The following is an 18,581-nucleotide window of genomic DNA, read 5'->3' on the forward strand; positions in this document are numbered from 1 at the left end:
AGAAAATCATTACAGTAAAAACAAAGTAGGCATAGCGGTTAGCTTCAACACAGCTCCCACACAGTGGAACTGCAAATCAGAGGAATCCCTTCTGAAATGCTAATTTTGGATGAGAAACATTATTAGTCTTCATTTCAACATGAGTGCTGATTAAAAACATGGGATAGCTGAGAACAAGAGGGCTTTTGTTAGCCCTCTGAGAAGGCCATCGCTGAGTAATTGGATCAGGAATGGAGAAAGAGGGAGACGAACAGAACGCTGAGTACTCGGATTCCTGGCGTTCTTCTGTTAGCCGTGGCTGATTCCAGGAGAGATCAGGTTCAGGTTCATTCTTGGGTGTGAAGAAATGAGCCGGTGCCCATGAACAGATGAAGCATTGTGGAGGGAACAGCTGCTCGGCCATCTTTCTCTTTTCTCTCTTCATCTGTCCAAAACCTCCTCTCCTGTTCAGTTCTCACGTCTAGACTAGACTTACGGCCTTTACTTTGGCTCTAACGCTGCTGTTTCAAATTCAGATCTTCATCCTTACTAATGTAAATCCTGACCTTGAACACAAACCATCTCAAAAACGCAGCACTCTTGTAGAATATTAAGTGCTTGCTCATGGTTAAGGGTTTTTAAAAACTTTTAACTAGGGCTGCACGATTAATCAAAATAAAACAGAAAATGCAATATGGCTTAGCATATCAAAGGCAGCGAAGGATACATCCATGCTGCCTTCAAAAATCGATCAGATGAAGGTCTCTCAAGAGACAAGAAGAGAAGCTAACATTGAATTTGGACGTGCCTTGATGCCTTATCTTCTTGGAATGCGTCCTTTGAAGGTACCATTTTTAAGCTTTTGGACGCAGCCAATGTCTTCTTTCACACGTTATCGGCTCACGATCCAGCGTTTTGAGTTTCCCAGAGTGGCTCGATTCACAGTAAATGTTACTCCACACAAACTCGATTTCTGCTTCTGATCTGAGTCTAGCTGTGAGGTTGCGAATTGCAACCGCCCACCGTTCACCCCTCACTTTCGAAGCAAATAGAGAAGCTACGGTGACTGACACAGGACAAAGATGTCGTCATCTGAGACAGCAGAGAATAGCTAGTGCTCTGTAGAGCAGTTTGTCCGTTTAGGGCAACTGTAGAAACATGGCGGCGCAAAATGGCGACTTCAGTGTAAGGGGACCCGCGGTGTATGTAGATAGAAATGGCTCATTCTAAGGTAGCTAATAAATACATAACGGTTCATTATGTAAGGTCTAACACCACTGAAACTATATTATAATACATTTCTGTCAATAGATCCTCATAAATATTACACACTGCACTATAGTGTTGTCAAAAGTACCGACTTTGGTACCAAGTCGGTCATGAAATGTAAAAAATGTGCAGCTTTGAGCACTGTTGAGCAGAATCGTAAACACCGCTGATTGGCCATTGTGCTCACACGCTCTCATTTTCACAGAGCGCTTACTCAGATACACACAGGAGCGTTTGAATGCAGGCATCTATCAGTGGACCGGTCCGCTCGACACCTGCTTGTGCTTTTAAATTCTCCCGCTTTCAAAAAACGTTCAAGCGCTCCCGTGCTTTGATCGTTGTAGCCAATACAAACCGCCATATCCGATGGCCAAGCCCAACCCCTAAAAAACAACCCCACCCCATAATCCCCCCTCCACCAAACTTTACACTTGGCACGATGCAGCGTGAGCACAATGGACAATCAGAGGTGTTATCAATTCTGCTCAACAGCGCTCAAAGCGCCACATTTTTTTAATTTTAGTACCGAAGTCGGTACTTTTGACAACACTACACTGCACCTTTAATGAAATTTGAAAACGGTTTAATGAACCTATAAAAAATAAAACAGCCATAAATATTAGTATTGTATTTTTACAGTTGTGCGGCAAAACAAAAATACTATTATTATATTATTTTTTTAAATACTTTTTTTTTTTTTAGAAATATAGTAATATTTCTTGTTTTGTTTAATAATTTATTTAGTAATAATAATAATTTATTATTATTACTATTAGTATAATTCATAAATAATCACAAATTTTTGACCAGATTGTGCAACAACTACAAACATGCACAGCTTTTCTTTTAAATTACAATTTTTTTCAGAAAATTTTAATTCGTGCAAACATATTAAACTTTGTTGCACGACTTATTTTTGCTACGAACAGACATGAATGTGACCTCAAAAGACGCTGCTTGTTGAGTACATGTGTTCAGTAGTTACCGTACTTTTGTAAGCGATCACAAGTATGATTTTGAACTATATTGAATGGACTTTAGTTCGTTTGTTAGTGTCAATTTACATATAGCATTATTTCCAATACAACTTAAAGAGAATCCACATTTATGAGCACACTTTTATACAAAATTCACTATAAAACTGCTTTATAAGAAGGGAGGCAGCATTTAACAACTCCTTTGACTTCGGTAACAGGGCATGAATAAAAACAGTCTGGTACTGAATGCAGAGGAAGTGGCCTTGAGACAGACACTCGCAAGAGTGAGGAGAGATTAAGGACAGTATTTAAACACTCACACACGTCAGGTTATCCAAGCCTTACTCACAATGCTGTGCGAGGCAAGTTTTGAATGGGAAGAGAGGGACAAAGTGAGAGATGGAGAGAGAGAGGCAGGCTGTGCCGGCGGAAGGTGCTGCTGCTCCCCACATGGAATGCTAATGCTCCAGTCGGTGGGTGAGAGCCTATTTTGAGAGCAGGCCTGGTGTGTAGCAGCGTGAGTCGCTCTCCTTACACATACAGGATATGGATCACATACAGTACAACGCAGTGTCTGCAGGCCATTCAAATCACATATTAGTTATTCATAAATGCTAATTCTGCCATATACTGTATTTTATTAAGTGTGTACTGTGTGCACAGTCTCTTTAGCTGCAATTTATGATTTTTTTTGAGCATGCAATCACATCACAGACTGGTCACACGACAGATGTTGCATTCGCAATGTTGTAAAAACCATTCCAAATAGTTAAAAAAACATTCATGTTTTTGTTGAACTACTAAAGCGCAGACTTCTCTGTCATGTTTCTGTCATTTTTTGTTTTGATGTCATCGAGAACAGAGCCGCGCATACATCTGTTTTGCCGTTATAAGAGTTGCCATAGAAATGCATAATTTCTGAGTCTGAGGACGTGCTCAGACTCAGAGTTGTCATCCCATAATTACAGTAATTCTGACACGACGTGAATGCAGCAATGGTTTTAACAAGACAACATAAAACCGCATTTGCAATTAACTTCTATAATGTGTTGACTCTATCAGGTTTTGATTGGATTTTGAATCTTCTGCAATGATTGGTTGATTTTATTTTTGACTGCCGCCATCGTGTTGATTATATTGATTCTGTCTATATGTTTATCTGTCTATTTTATTTGGAAAAAAAGAAGAGAAAAATATAGTATACACTACCTATACTATTCACTATAGATAGATAGATAGATATACACTCTATCTATCTATCTATCTATCTATCTATCTATCTATCTATCTATCTATCTATCTATCTATCTATCTATCTATCTATCTATCTATCTATCTATCTATCTATCTATCTATCTATCTATCTATCTATCTATCTATCTATCTATCTATCTATCTATCTATCTATCTATCTATCTATCTATCTATCTATCTATCTATCTATCTATCTATCTATCTATCTATCTATCTATCTATCTATCTATCTATCTATCTATCTATCTATCATTATTTTCAAAGTTGAATATAGTCAGTCAGTCAGTCTGTCCGTCCGTCCGTCCGTCCGTCCGTCCGTCCGTCCATCTGTATATTTTATTAAAGGTGCCATTAACTGGCTTTTTAAATTTTTTTATACTGTTGTCTGAGGTCAACTTATAACGTTTGCGTGGTTTTTACGTTCAAAAATATCATAATGAATAAGTAATAGGCTATTTTCTACCCTGGTTTTGAGGTGGTTTTGATGGGCGTGCCGCACTGAAGACTTGGAAGTAAAGCCCACGGCTAGGATTGGATAAAATTTGGGAAAATTTCAGCTCCCATGTCAGTACATGTGGGATTTGTTTTCAAAGCGTGTGGGAAACGGCAACCGGAGTGAATATATATATATAAAAAAAAGATTATGTCTCATCCACCCGCGATTGATTGGAATGCTATTTTTTTTATTACTTGGCCCGCCCGATCGGTGAATATAACGGCAAACTTCGCCCGCTCTTCAAATATCAAGTCAAGAGAGTGAACAACGCACATCAAGAAAGGAATGTTATTTCACTTCTTAAGAAAGTTTTGGTAGCCCATCTGAAAAACACATAGGACGTTTGGCTTTGCGAGCACTGGCCCATACATGTCCGAGTCTAATGCCGAATCGCAATGAACCAACAACACCACAAGTAAAGGATTCTTCAGCCTTTAAAGCGAACAAATGCACAATGTCAAAATAAAGTTACACCACTCATTCCTAATATTAGAATCCGAAGGAAGCTTATGCAGGGACTGTGTTCTTCCACAACCAGGCACAGCACAATATACGACTATCTTCGGCATGTTTATTGCTCGGTATCGCGATCCGTTTAGCTCGACGCGTCGGTGGTCGGGGCTACAGAAGCAGGTGTACACGTCTATCTGTTGAGGCGGCGTTTCAGCATACGATGACGTCAAGGGTCGACATATTCTGAGATCGAGCGTTTTCTGGGCCTGGTGTCAATCAAAGCTTTTGTTTGACTAACAAGGAAGTTTTCAGCTCCGAAACTTACAGGATATTCTTATATCACAATGAACTTTTATATATCAAAGGCTCAAGGGAAAGTTGATTTCTCAATTCATCACCCCTTTAAGGGTTTTCTTACGCCGCTGACTGGTCGGTTTTGAAAATATGTAACTTTGCACATCTGTATTCAATATTCACACATACACATACCGTTTACTCTATGTTGATAGCCAACTGAACCCATGTGTACATGCAATATAAAAGTTCATCTTCCTCTGTGCATTTATTGTATCATCCACACTTATCTTGCCAGTTATTCTCTTCCAACAGAGCTTGTTCTTTCCACAGCTTTTCACAGTTCCTCCAACATCCAGCACACTGCTCTGACATGAGCTACGATTCCTGCCTGCTCTTGTGGACAGCCCAACACGTGTGACTAACTGTTCATCAGAAATGTAGGTGAAATTCTTGAATTATTTAAGCATGTCTCCTGATTCAGGAAACATTCAGGGCATTCCTCACTCACAGCAGACCCTGTCTCACCCTGATTTGGGTGAGGGAGAGAAAATATCACTCTGGAATTTTAATTTCCTGCATGAATGCAGCCACATGAATGTTCCATATTTTCCACTGTAGCCGATGTTATCGCATCAACTTAAGAGTGCGGGAAACTTCAGAATCCGTCGGAATCCGCGTTTGGCTGTGTGTACCCCTTCCCCGGGGACATTTTGGTGAAAAACAAAACACATGCTTATCTTTTCAAAAGTATAATGGTGCCTGTACAAGCAGTTGGAAATATTACAGGTTTTCTTGTTACATACAGGTTCTTGTTTGCTTAAGGCTGATTTGAATTAGATGTTAGATTTAAAACTACCGGTGCAGTCTGTAAAAATATGGCATAATGTACTGTGTTAATATAAAGGAATTCTATATTGATTTTTCACAGGTATTTTACCCTATTTTGAATTACATGCTTCATTTTGTTATGTTTTAGGGTTGACAGGAATGTCCGGAAACTTAACTGAAAAGGTACTGGTAATTTTTTTTTCTTACATTGTAGATTTTTGCTGAACTTAATGCCATTGAGTGAAATTATTATTATTTTTTTTTTAAATAAGCATGTTATGGTATATTAATAAATAAATGTTTTAAATCTAGCCATTTTAAATACACTTTTTAATGCAAATATTTTTAACGCATTTACAGAATTTGAGTTGAAAATTCAAAAATCTGAAATCATAAAAAAACCAAGATGTGCTCCCAATTTAATAAAGCAAATATTGTCCATTAAATATTGTTATATATTTTTTTACATAAATTTTTTTTTTTTGAAGTGTTGTCTTTATAATTCCACACTTAACATTTAATTTATATTATATTAAAGGGATAGTTCACCCAAAAATTTAAATTAGCCAATGATTTATTTGCCCTCAAGTCATCAGGTGTATGTCATTCTTCTTTCAGACTAATAAAATTGGAGTTATATTAAAAAAGTCCAGGCTAATCCAAGCATTATTATAGCAGTAATAGTTGCTCTGTTTTTGAAGTCCATAAAAAGTGCATCTGTCCGTCGAATAACGTGCTCCACACGTGTTAATAAAGGCCTTCTGAAGCGAATCGATGCGTTTGTGTATGAAAAATATCCATATTTAAAACTTTATCAAGTAAAGTTCCAGCCGATCGCCTTCTGTGGAAAAGTGTTGAAAGTGCCATCTCGCAATTCAAGATGCGTACGTGACGTCATGACGAGCGGACCTGGTTGCGTTCGTCTTTCGATCGGCAGAGGCACTTTCAACACTTTTTCCATAAATTGAATACGGAAGGCGGTCGGCCGAAACTTTACTTTATAAAGTTTTAAATATGGATATTTTTCTTACACAAACGCATCGATTTGCTTCAGAAGGCCTTTATTAACATCCCAGAGCCGTGTGGAGCACACTATTCGACGGACAGATGCATTTTTTATGGACTTCAAAAACAGAGCAACAATAATACAACTAATATTTTTACTCACACAGTGTAAAAGTAGATGCTTTTATATTTTAGGAAGAGGATCCCTTCATTATATCATAATGCCATCATTATATTTGAGCATCCCTGCCATTAAAACGTTTGAAAACCATTGTGCTCCAGTTCAAATAAGCAATAATAATAGTGACACTTAATGTTGGATGTATGCAACTACTCTTTGAATGGTTGTTAATGGAGCATAACGTAGTTGTGGCATTTACTAGAACAGGCTAATGGGACAATGCTAGCCAATCAAACCTTGGCATGATGATTTGAACCTCCAACCTTTTGGTTACCACCCCAGATCTTCAACCACTGCACCACAACACCCATAGCAGAAGCTACACTGCTTCATCTGTTCACAGTTTTGGTGCTAAACTGTAGCTGCAGTTGTTCAAGTAAACAAATGGTTTTATCGCTTTATCGTCACAGACAAATCTCTCTTTCTCTCAGCCTAGAATGAGACCAGGAGATTGTTCCTGCTGTGAGGTCTAACTGCTTTCCTTCACACACACACATACACACTCACAGTTCTACAGCCCAGCCGTAATGTTCCTTGTGTCTGCTTCAGGCAGAGCGATAAAATTGAAAGAGAAGGTAAGAATTCGAAATAGCGACCACGCAAGAGAGAAAATTGCATTTTTCTGTGTAGTTTGTCCCCCTAACCCAGACTAAACATCTTGTGAGCTTTGTCCTGGGTATTATTATACTCCCAGAATCCTTGTCACTTACTGCTTTACACACAGGCTGACCTACTTACGGCTGAACTCTCTGACAATACAGTGAGACGGTGGAGAGGTAGAGAGGATGTCCACAACCAGAGAGTGGAAGTGTCGGCCCACGCGAGGGAGGATGTGGCGGTCTCAGAGAGCTGTAATCTCTCACTGCACGTCAACAAAACAAACACAACAACTGTGCCCGGCAACAGGCAGGGGATTGATTTGACAGAGGCGCAGAAGTGTCGTCTCCTGTTGACCACGTGCTTTGTGGGTGTTTGAGTGTATATACGCAAATAGGCCAATTATATAGATAGATGGCAGAAATGGCAACAATTTGAAATGATGTGAATGAGATACAGACACCTAAAGGTTTCCTATAATAGCAGGATGACAAGTGTAGGAAATGGAGAAAATAGAGAGAGAGAGAGAAAGAGCTGGGAATGAGTGCAGGGGAAATGGAGGATGAGAGGGCAGTTAGATTTGAAGGAGAGGATATTGAAGTATGGAGGCTTGTTTCTGCCTTAGGGTAAAAAAACTTTATATGTCGTAATTGACATTGTATTTCTCGTAATTGTGACTTTATATCTCACAAATTATATCGTATATCATTTTAAAAACTGACTTTGTCTCCCAATTGAATTTTTTTTAAATAGTTATATGGTAAAATGTGACTTTATATCTCACAATTGCAACTTTTATGTCTCGCAATGATATTTATATCTCAAAATCTGACTTTATATCAGCCAGTTGTGACGGCTTATAATTTCATCTTTATATCTCACTTAATAGATCTTACGTAGCCCTGCTCCTTTTCAGTGCTGTGCTCGTTGTGTTCCGTCTTCGGGTTAGTATTTCCACTAGCCTGACAAGCCAGACCCACATCAAGATGTTGGGTCTGGGAACTCACCATTGGCAGGGCTCAATCTTTCAAATTCCCTCTGCACGTAATAGGATAGCGCTACAACCAACCAGAGCAACCTTTCGCTGTATCCGGTCGTCAAAACTCAGAACACATCTTCCTTTCTAAAGGATGACTTCAGTGCCGTTCTTTGTTCTTTTCTCAAAGAAAAACTTAACTCCAAGTCTTCCAGAGTCACGCCCAAAGCCGATTTGAAAGACTGCTGTTCGCCAGCTTCTTTGTTTACAAGTAGCACGCGGAACCGCCGCAACTCTGCCATCATTACGTTAAGCCCGCCCACCGACTCTATACATGATGTGATTGGCCTGACCAGAGTTAGTTTTTTCCAGCTCGCAAGCCAACGGAGAGTTGCTAGACTACCCTGGCTGCAAATTAGATTTGCTAACGCTAGGGTGCGTCTAGATTTCTAGGCTATATTTCCACAACATGAAGGTAAGATCTTTTGGAATTATGAATGAACCGCTCGAAATAAATAAATTGTTGGCGCGTTGATATTTTGAGGCAACTGAAAAGGACTGCGGCAATATTTTTTTTGTTATTTAAAGAGCGCTTTAGTAATATGCACCTATAGGCGGCTGGCTGCACAACGCGTGTACACTTATTACACACACAGGGATGCGAAGCAGCACACAAACATTTTTAAATATTAAAAATAAAAGGATTCCTCTCTGCTCACAAATTCAACTGCGTAACTGGCTTTTAAAGGGAATGGGAGATGATTGGTTAATTGCACGTTACACCCAAAACACACCCATTATTCATTAAGAGAATAGGTACAACCCTTTTAGACCATGCGCCAGGCGCGCCGACCATTTTTCCGGTCGTTAAACTAGCAAAAATGGATTCGGACACGCCACTAAGTGCACTTGCGCTGTGCGCTTTAGACCATGTGCTTAGATCGTTAAAACAGGGCCCATATCTGTCAGATGTGACTTTGTTTCTCATAATCTCAACTTTATATCTCACAATTGTGACATTTCATATCACAACTATATATTTTAAAATGTGACTTTATATCTCACCATATTTTATGTCTCACATTTAAATGTGAATCAATATCTCTTAATTGTAACTTTATATCTCATAACTGCAACTCTATGTTTCAATGTGACTTTATATCTCACAATATGACTTTTTTTCTTATTTTATATGTCACAATATGACTTTACCTCACAATGATCTTTTTTAATGTTTAATCTGATGTGGAAATGGATTCCATATTGATGTGTTAAGGAAGGTTAGTAGTACGTTGTGTGTGTTATTGCAGCTGGATGAGCTGGTCCAAATGCTTGCTAAGACTTTGGAATTATGTGAAACGAGTTTGGGTCTGTGTTCATCATAGTTAGAAAAGGTTCAGAACTGGTCATGATATAGCATGCTGCGTGGTTCCCATTGTTATGCTGTGAAGTCCCTGAAGTGTCACACTGAGTTTCAAGCCAAGTTTATTATTGCTTTGTGGCATAGGTATAAAAATATATATATTTTCTGGTAGAAAAGTTGATGTGTAATATTGCAGTGTAAAACATCTGAGGAAATGGATGCAATTGTCGAATGATTGACAGCTCTCTGGCTCTGCCCCCACAATGTGCATTCTGCGCAAATGATACTTTCTTATTCCGAAAATTGTCAGAACCCGTGTTGCCATGTCTGCATAGTTTAAATGACTTTTATGTTCTTTTTTTTCCATAAAGTCACAGTTTGCACAGGTTCATTTACAGTTGTGAATTTGGGCTTGTTAGATTTTCACCAACCCAAAATGTTCAGATGACATCCCACACAACAATTAGCACCATCAACCCACACAAATGTGTGGTGTATTTTGGTGAACTGAGTTGCTTACTTTCAGCTTATTTCGTCTTAATTTTTTGGTGTGTTTGCTTGTTTTTTTCTAGAGAGATCTGGCAACAATTGTCAGAGACAATCTGGTCTTGCAGAGACAGACTTTGGCTTGGCGTCCTATTTACGCTGCAGTTTATTCTGGTCAAGAAATGCCCACCTAGACAGGAAGAGACCATTTGACCGGTATGTACAGCAACCACAGTTTGTCATAGTTTGTTGTATGAGATGTTTAGGGGTAAATCTGAAATCGCTATAAACCAATAATAGACCTGTGTAGAAAAACTAAACAAATAGCAGAACATTTATACAAAAGTAATAAATACTGATTATTTCACAGACAGAAAAAAGCAGAATATTAAGTTCTGCTGTTGAACTTTTACAACTTCAGCAAATCTACAGATTTGTTGTTCTCAAAAAGCTCTCAAAATATCATTTGCTTTTCATTTTAAAGGAATGTAAACTCAAACTGCCTATAGATATATTGTACGATTTTCTAGAGCCGTCCAGAAAAGCAGGGGCAATACAACAAAGTTATTCGCTTTAATAGAGAGAGAACTGGGATTTATTCTCCAATAAAGCTGGGTTTATATGCGACCAATATAAACAGGTTTACATACCGTCATGGTTAGGGTTCCCTAGTGTCCAGGGCTCATCCGAATCAAAATGTGTATCTCCTCCGATCCCTGGACCAGGAAAGTAGGCATGCGCAAGGAAACCCCCTTCTCCATCAAAGGGGGAGCTGTCGCCATGGAAACCTGAGGCGAAAATTATAGTAATATCCACATCTTTCTTGCTGCGCTCCAGGTCACTATAGGGCACTGCCTCGAAACGCAGCGGCGTGACGTTCTGCCACACGTCGAACGCCCGGCGAATGGCGTTGTGGGTCTCCTCCGCTCCCACCTTAGGCGTGACGTTTTTTATGCTGGAAAGAGTAGATGACAGCAATCAGAAAGTGTGAATTTTACATGCAATGATCAAACATCTCTGTGTTGCACATAATTATAAAGCATAAAGGAAACTCTATTTGTATGCTTCTATGAGGCATCATTAATTTTATTAAATATTTTTTATTCATACATGGTGTTGAATTATACTATTTATATTACTTTTTTTATATTTTTTCTACTGAGCTCATTGCAGTGCATTTTGGGATTGCGTTCTCTTGGAGGCAGTGTTGTTATTGTTAACTAAAACTTAATATGCTGCCTTACTAAAACTTTCAAAAAATGAAAACTACTATAAATAATATATATATATATATAATACTAAAATAACACTGAACTGAGGGTATACATGTGGCTGCATTGGAATTTGACCATGTTCATATATATTTACATAGTTATTTCAATGAAAATACATCAAATGTGTCATGCAGGGGATTCTGGAAAAAAGTCAATTTATGTGTTTTCACTGTAAATTATACAATGATTTGTTCTTTTTCACTTCCAAAAGCTGTACATTTAACAGTATTTTTCAGTAAAATTACATTAAATGTAAAGGTCAATTACAGTTATTCATATAGTGGGAAACTTACGGTTAATCAACTAACAGCAGTTTCTTTTAACACTGATCGACGCACATACATAAGATCCTATCGTTTAAATATAATGAGATCTCCAGCGTTCGTTTCAACCAATTAGATTTCATAATATTTGCATGCATAGGCCTACTATTGCACTATTTACATTCACGTAAAACATAACCGACTGCGTTTATGTGACTACTCACTAAAGATGGACCTTTTTTACAGCATTTTGTGTGTATTTGACTAAGGAACAACAACTTAATTTGGAATGTGCGAGCTCTTTATGCTTGTGTGTGCTTTGTTGGTATGAGTGCAAAGAAAGCTCTCTCTTAAAGAGCTCCCATCCCATGTATTACAAAATGCTATAAAATCGCTTGCATGTTCAAATTTGCAAGGTTTAAAAATACGTGGGCAGTGATTTCCGTCAGCTGTCCCGAAACGAAAGCGAAAGTGTTGAATCTGAGCGTGCAGATTGCTTTTATAGTGCATGTGCGATGTCTTTAGAAGCCCGAATTCAATTAGCTCATTTTGAGAGCTAGGGAAGGGAGACACGTAGTATTGCTGAAATTACTTCTCACAAGAAAGTTTTTAAATGACTGATTTGATGTGATAATCTTTGTTGATTCATTTAATAATAAACATTTGCGTTAATTTCCCGCTTTATAAACCCCAAACTTACGAGAATGAGTAAAATTATTTGCAATATCTGCGCCAAAATTCAGACCCTGTATGGTATCGATTTAATATCGGTACTTCGGTATTAGATTGTGGTACTGTACCGAAGCCAAAATTGTGGTATCGAGCCATTCATACAAGTACATGAAATTCCTGGAAAACCCATACTACCGGATGTTTTGACTACATCTTCACTTTCTGAGAAAAGTGTGAAAATGGCAGCATGACTGGCTTCAATATGCTGTCTGTCAGAGATGATAACATATGTAATTGTCACATCTGCCAGCTAGAGTACCCATAATCTTCCCCAGAGGGCACTCCTCCCGACTCATGGCATGAACTGCATTTCCCATAACCCATTGCCTGCACATGTGTTTGATTAATTACAACTGCATCTCATTTTCTTGTAAATGGCTACCTATTTAAGCCCTGTGTTTTCACTCATTTTTTGCGAAGTCTTGTAAGTGTCACACTGCATTTCTGAGCGCTCTCTCTGGTTTCCTGTGTCATGGCTTTGATCTCCTGCCTGGTTTTGTGGTTTTCCCTGTGTGTTTCTGTCCTGTTGTCTTTTTGGATTATCTGCCCTGTGTTTTGACCTATTGCTTGTTTTATGGATTACGATTCTGGATTGCCCCAATAAAAGCTGCATTTGGATCCTCAACCCGTGTTTCAGAGCAGTTTGTGACAGCACGAGAGTACATTTGTTCTTCACTCGCTGAAATTGAATCGGAATGATCAGGGAACTGAGTGAAATACTTCACACTGCATACTAAAGAGAATAAACACCAATCCAACTGAAGAACTTCACCAGGTTAGTGAACACTGTTCAACGTGTTGGTTTTGACAGACATTTTTTATGCACAAACTACACATTCTGATATTCCTGTTTTGAATATTTTCAATAATTCTATTCTTGACTGATCTTTTTTCATATTCTTGGCAATATATGAACTGTTAAATGAGTGATATTGAAATGAGCGCCTGTAGTCGTCCAATTTGACTCTCATATGCTGGTTTAATATATTTTTTAAACTTGACAGGAGTTGAATCACTATCTTCTAAGTCTAAGGCAATTATCAAAGTTTGGTTTACATGATTTTTTACATTGAATTACCCTTTTAAGTATAACATTGGGTACTTTGTGCTAGTGTCTGTGTATTAGCCAAAACTCTCAATCAACTCAGTAGCATCTGTTTTCTGAAATGTGCTGAGGAATTTAAACTGTATTAAAGCTGTGCCTCTTAAAATATTTACAAGGCATAATATCTCAGGGAAACCTAAGCTCTCTATCTCTATTTCTCTCTCATTCCCTCCAGGTGGTGCAGGATGGGGGTTTGGATATCATCCTCGTACAGTTGTTCTGTCTGTGAGAGCAAACTATTAGATCAACATCTGGCTTCCACCGTTCATGTATTTTTCTTTCTCAGCTGTATTTCCCAGAAATCATAATCCTGTCTTTGAACTTCATGACCCTTCAGATATATTTATTTTTGTCTCCAGGCTTATATTTTCAGCTTCGCTGCCGTGATGGCTGCTTGTTAGCTGTATGGAGTGTGAGGTGTCTTACAAAACTTCCAGCGGTGCTTCTCATCTGCTATATGCAATTGATTCAGTAGATGTTAAAGAATCACTGAGAAAGGAGCATAAATTTGCATCAAGTCTGGATGCCAAAAAGCACTTGGTTGATGAACAGAGCCGGTGGAAATCGTTCCCACAATCTAACCGCGTTAAATCATAACGTCAGGTAGGGGTTAAGTGTTTGTCATAAGGGCACAATGGTTATAATTCATATATCACCCCTTTTGGGGTTTGAACCTGTAACTGTCTGGCTATTGGCCCAGCTCTTTAACCACTAGACTACACCACCACCACCACCACCAGAAGGAAGTCTTTCCACTAGGAAAATTGAACAGCAAGGATATTGTCCACTATACAACGCAGGGTTGTGTGCCTTTCAGAATTAAATAGAGAATATAGAAGTTTGCTTGTTTGAAGGCCTTGTTTGAAAGTTTTGAGAGTTACACACACACACACACACACACACACACACACACACACATATATATTAGTGCTGTCAAATTGATTAATTGCGATTAATCGCATCCAAAATAAAAGTTTGTGTTAACACAATATATGTGTGTGTACTATGTATAGTTATGTATATTTGAATACACACACATGCATGTATATATATTTAAGGAATATTTGCATGTATATACTGTATACAAAATTTATATTATATAAATATTGTATAAATATAAAACAATGTCTTAAATATATACATGCATGTGTGTGTAATTATATATACATAATAATTATACAAAGTACACACACATATATTATGTAAACACAAACTTTTATTTTGGATTAAATTAATCGTGATTAATCGATTTAATGGTTAAATGTAAACATTTAAAAACATAAAAAACATTTTAAAATGACAATTTAGTAAATTAAGTAGATTTTAGACTTTAAAGATCAAAGCAAACACAGTTTTACTGAATGATCAATGCCAGCCCAGGACAGTGCTTAAAATTGAAAAAACAAAAAAACATTTTAATTTTTGATTTTAAATTCACTGGCCTTATTTACTTCCACTGAAATGAATTTTTTTTTTTTTTTTTGTAAAAAATCTAGTCATATTGTTATTTGGTATACAGCTGGTATACAGCTAATGAAAGTTACAGTATCCATTTAAACAAAACCAAAAAACAAGCTTTTTTCTGTGATAATCAACATTATGCCACAAACGCTGTCCACAGAGCTTGTACTGAATCCTAAATATCCTAAAGTGTTCGTTTGGTGTATAAAATGTTCTACCTAGCCCAGACGAGCTTCTGCCAAATCAAAAGGCAACAACAGTGTTCATTACACATGCTGTTACTATGAAAACTGTGGCATTATGCCGTCTAAACCCATGTAAACACAAGGGCTCACACGAAAGAGTCCCCTGGACACTGAATACACAACCCTGCGCTTTGTTCTTCCAAGTCTTTTGCTGGCGATACTGAAACCATGTCAGTTACGTGAATGACTGTGTGTGTCAGTGGTTATGAGAACACAGACTGCTTTGAGACCAACTCAATTAGCACACACACTAGGGCTGCACGATTAACCTTTATCGCATCGATATTGAGGTTTTAACTCCCGCAATAACCTAACCTCAGGAGTCGGAGGTTTTTTCCCCCGCCTCTGACATTTGAGTGACAAACCTATTAGCCAATCAAAATGGTCGAATCTCGCGTTCGTGGCTTGCTGGCCAATTAGAAATGGCAATGGAAACAAGGTTGTATGATGCGATGCACCGGGCGTGGCAGGCGGCTTTCTGTCAGCAGCAAAGCAGCTAACACACAACGTGTCGTGTAGTTACCTCGAATTGTGCCTCAAATTGTGAAAAAGCTTGTAACTAGGGTAGGTAGATAATAGGTAAATAGGTAGATAATATACTATCTTTACATAAATAGCTACTATTCTCTTAAAACTATAATTTCGTTATTTTTACTAACCCAAATAATGATTCATCCGCTAGTTTGCACGTGAGGGGGAAAATAGGTTCCTTCCACTTAAGAGTTGAGCTCTTTTTATTTTAATATAACTCTTTACATAAATTCTATTTTCTACTTTTTAAAAAATTACTTCGTTATTTTACTAACCCAGTGTTTTGTATGTGAATGCTGTTTGACGTGAATATTACCACAGGAGTGAAGCACAAAGCTTAGCCTAGAAAGGAAATAATGGTCAGATTGCACTTTCATTCTGTTTTGCGATCTGGATCACTCGACTTTCCGTGAATTTTAACAATAGGCCTAGTCCATTTTATCCCAATGGACATGGACATCTAGTTTCTTTTCCCAAGTCTTCACTCGCGTCGCACCCATGTTAACGGGATTATAAACGTTTCTTCCTTTCGTTTGCTTATAATTAAGTCTATTATAACTATTCACATCCTTTACTGTGGTAAAGTATAAAAAACACTGTAGGACGAATACCTTATTACTTCAATTTTTATTTAACACAGTTTGTTATTAAACTTGGTAAGGCGCGTCAAGTTTGGTTTATTTGAATAGCGCATTTCACACACACACACACACACACACACGCGCGCGCGCGCGCCGGTGATTTTAGTTTCGTTTTCTCTGGCAGTGAATAATCAAAGATTGCCTAAATGTCTTGACCCCGTGGAAGATAAAATCCGCTCTTCAGACCTTTTACAACAAGTGTTGCTTTGCAACATCAGTAGAACATATGAAGATGAAGATATTCGAAAAAGTGTCTATCCAGCTTGTGTCCCATTCCTCTCAAAGCGCAGAGCGGTAGGCCTATATGACGCATCTTTGCGGGGAAATAGTATGAATCAAATATTTTTCTAACTAATATTTAATTCTCTTATATTCTTGAGGTTACCATTATTTACTGAAAATCGTTTAAATGTTTTATAGGCTGTGTTGTTTCACTGACGGAAGTGCTTAAATAAACAGGCATTATGGATGTTTCAGCCTCAAATGATTTCAAAATGTAGGCTATATATATATATATATCTTATATATATCTGGCATAGACTACAGTATTTAAAATTGCATATATGCATTAGTTACATTCTCAATTTAATTTACAGAGCAATCCCTGCTAAGTTTTTAGTTTAACTAATACTAGAAGAGGATTTGTGTCTGTCGGCACTCACAACAGACTCGCAACGGGGGCGTGGCATCACGATGGTTGCGCTCCATCGTGATGTCGGTCAGCCATCCATCGGCACAACCCTACTTGTAACTGCGCAGAAATGGCCGAAGGCACTTCTTCGGTGACGGGAGAGGAAGCGGAGCACTTGGTTAACAAGAAGGGTGGTTCAGCTGTTTGGACTTATTTTGGATTCGCGAAGAATGACGTGGAGCAAAAGAGTGCTAAATGTAAAATATGTCGACGTGCCGTGGCCAGATCCAGAGGAAACACTACCAATCTATACCAGCATCTTAAAAATGTTGGTGTTTTATAGTAAAAAACCTTTAATGTAGCACTCTGACACAGTTTCTGATTTTGCACTTTCTTATCTTGCAGAAGGCTGGATAAGGTGTTGTTTTTAATTGTCATTGTCATTTATTTTAAAATGTCTGCAATATAACAGTTTCATGTTCAGTAAATTGCAGTGGACTACAGAATTATTTTGTTTTTCTAATTGTAAATCTAATAATAATTCATTTTCTATTTTTCAGTGTTTAAGATTGTTAAATTTAAAAACAAAATAAATGACCAAGTGGTTAAGTTAATTTCCATTATGTCGTCTTTTTCTTTGGTATTTAGGTTCAGGTATTTAATAATCACGAAGCATCAAACAATCTCATTACCTCAATCACTATGTATGTAGTTTATTTAACCCTCTGTGCCGTAAAAGTAACAACATATTTTATTCATAATTTTAGGTTTTATGCACTTAAAAGTATCGAACGCAAAAATCGAAAATCGCACCGCAATCGCAATATTTGTCAGAAAAACCGCAATTAGGTTTTTTCTCAAAATCGTGCAGCCCTAACACACACACACACACACACGCACACAGTGATGCTATTTTTGAGGATGAGGAGAGGGCTCTGTGTGTGTAAGTTCACATGGTATGATCCAGGGTTGGGGGAAGGTGAAGGGTGGTACAGTCTGGATCAAGACAGAGAGCAGGGAGTGCTGAAGGGAACATCTGCCTACCCATCTGCTCAGCCTGGCTACACAAACACACGCACACACACACACACACACACACACACACACACACACACACACACACACACACACACACACACACACACACACACACACACACACACACACACACACACACACACACACACACACGCACGAACTCCTGCCTAAAGCCACCAAGCTGCATTCCATTACATAATCATAATCTCTCTCTGTCTCTCTCTCTTCCTCAGTAGACCATATTGTTTGATTTGCATCATATCAAAGTATGCTGGTACACTGGAATGGTCTTTTGTAATTTTGTCATGTCCATCAGTTTGCGAAAACTCTTTTAGATTAACACGCGTACAGTCAAAACGGTCCGTAGAGTTTAAAAGCAGAAATGTGGAGCTTATTGGAAAGGAATTATGGAATTATTCAGTAAGAATGGTTGTTATTTGAGCTGTTACACTGTAAAATATATATATATTTCAACTTAAAAAAAAGTAAGTGTTCGTGG

The 18,581-nt window shown here is 38.0% G+C and overlaps 1 protein-coding gene across 2 annotated transcripts in view; it reads right to left on the bottom strand.

Annotated features, from left to right (window-relative positions):
* Window positions 1-18,581, bottom strand: part of mmp16a (matrix metallopeptidase 16a (membrane-inserted)) — a 78,094-nt gene that overhangs the window by 31,695 nt on the left and 27,818 nt on the right. For both annotated transcript variants that reach the window (XM_079805620.1, XM_079805621.1), the window contains exon 4: window positions 10,812-11,116. In XM_079805620.1, the coding sequence (XP_079661746.1) occupies window positions 10,812-11,116 (305 nt within the window). The remainder of the gene's footprint in view (window positions 1-10,811; window positions 11,117-18,581) is intronic.

This window comes from Gobio gobio (assembly GCF_949357685.1).
Source record: "Gobio gobio genome assembly, chromosome: 23".
Taxonomy (NCBI): Eukaryota; Metazoa; Chordata; class Actinopteri; order Cypriniformes; family Gobionidae; genus Gobio; species Gobio gobio.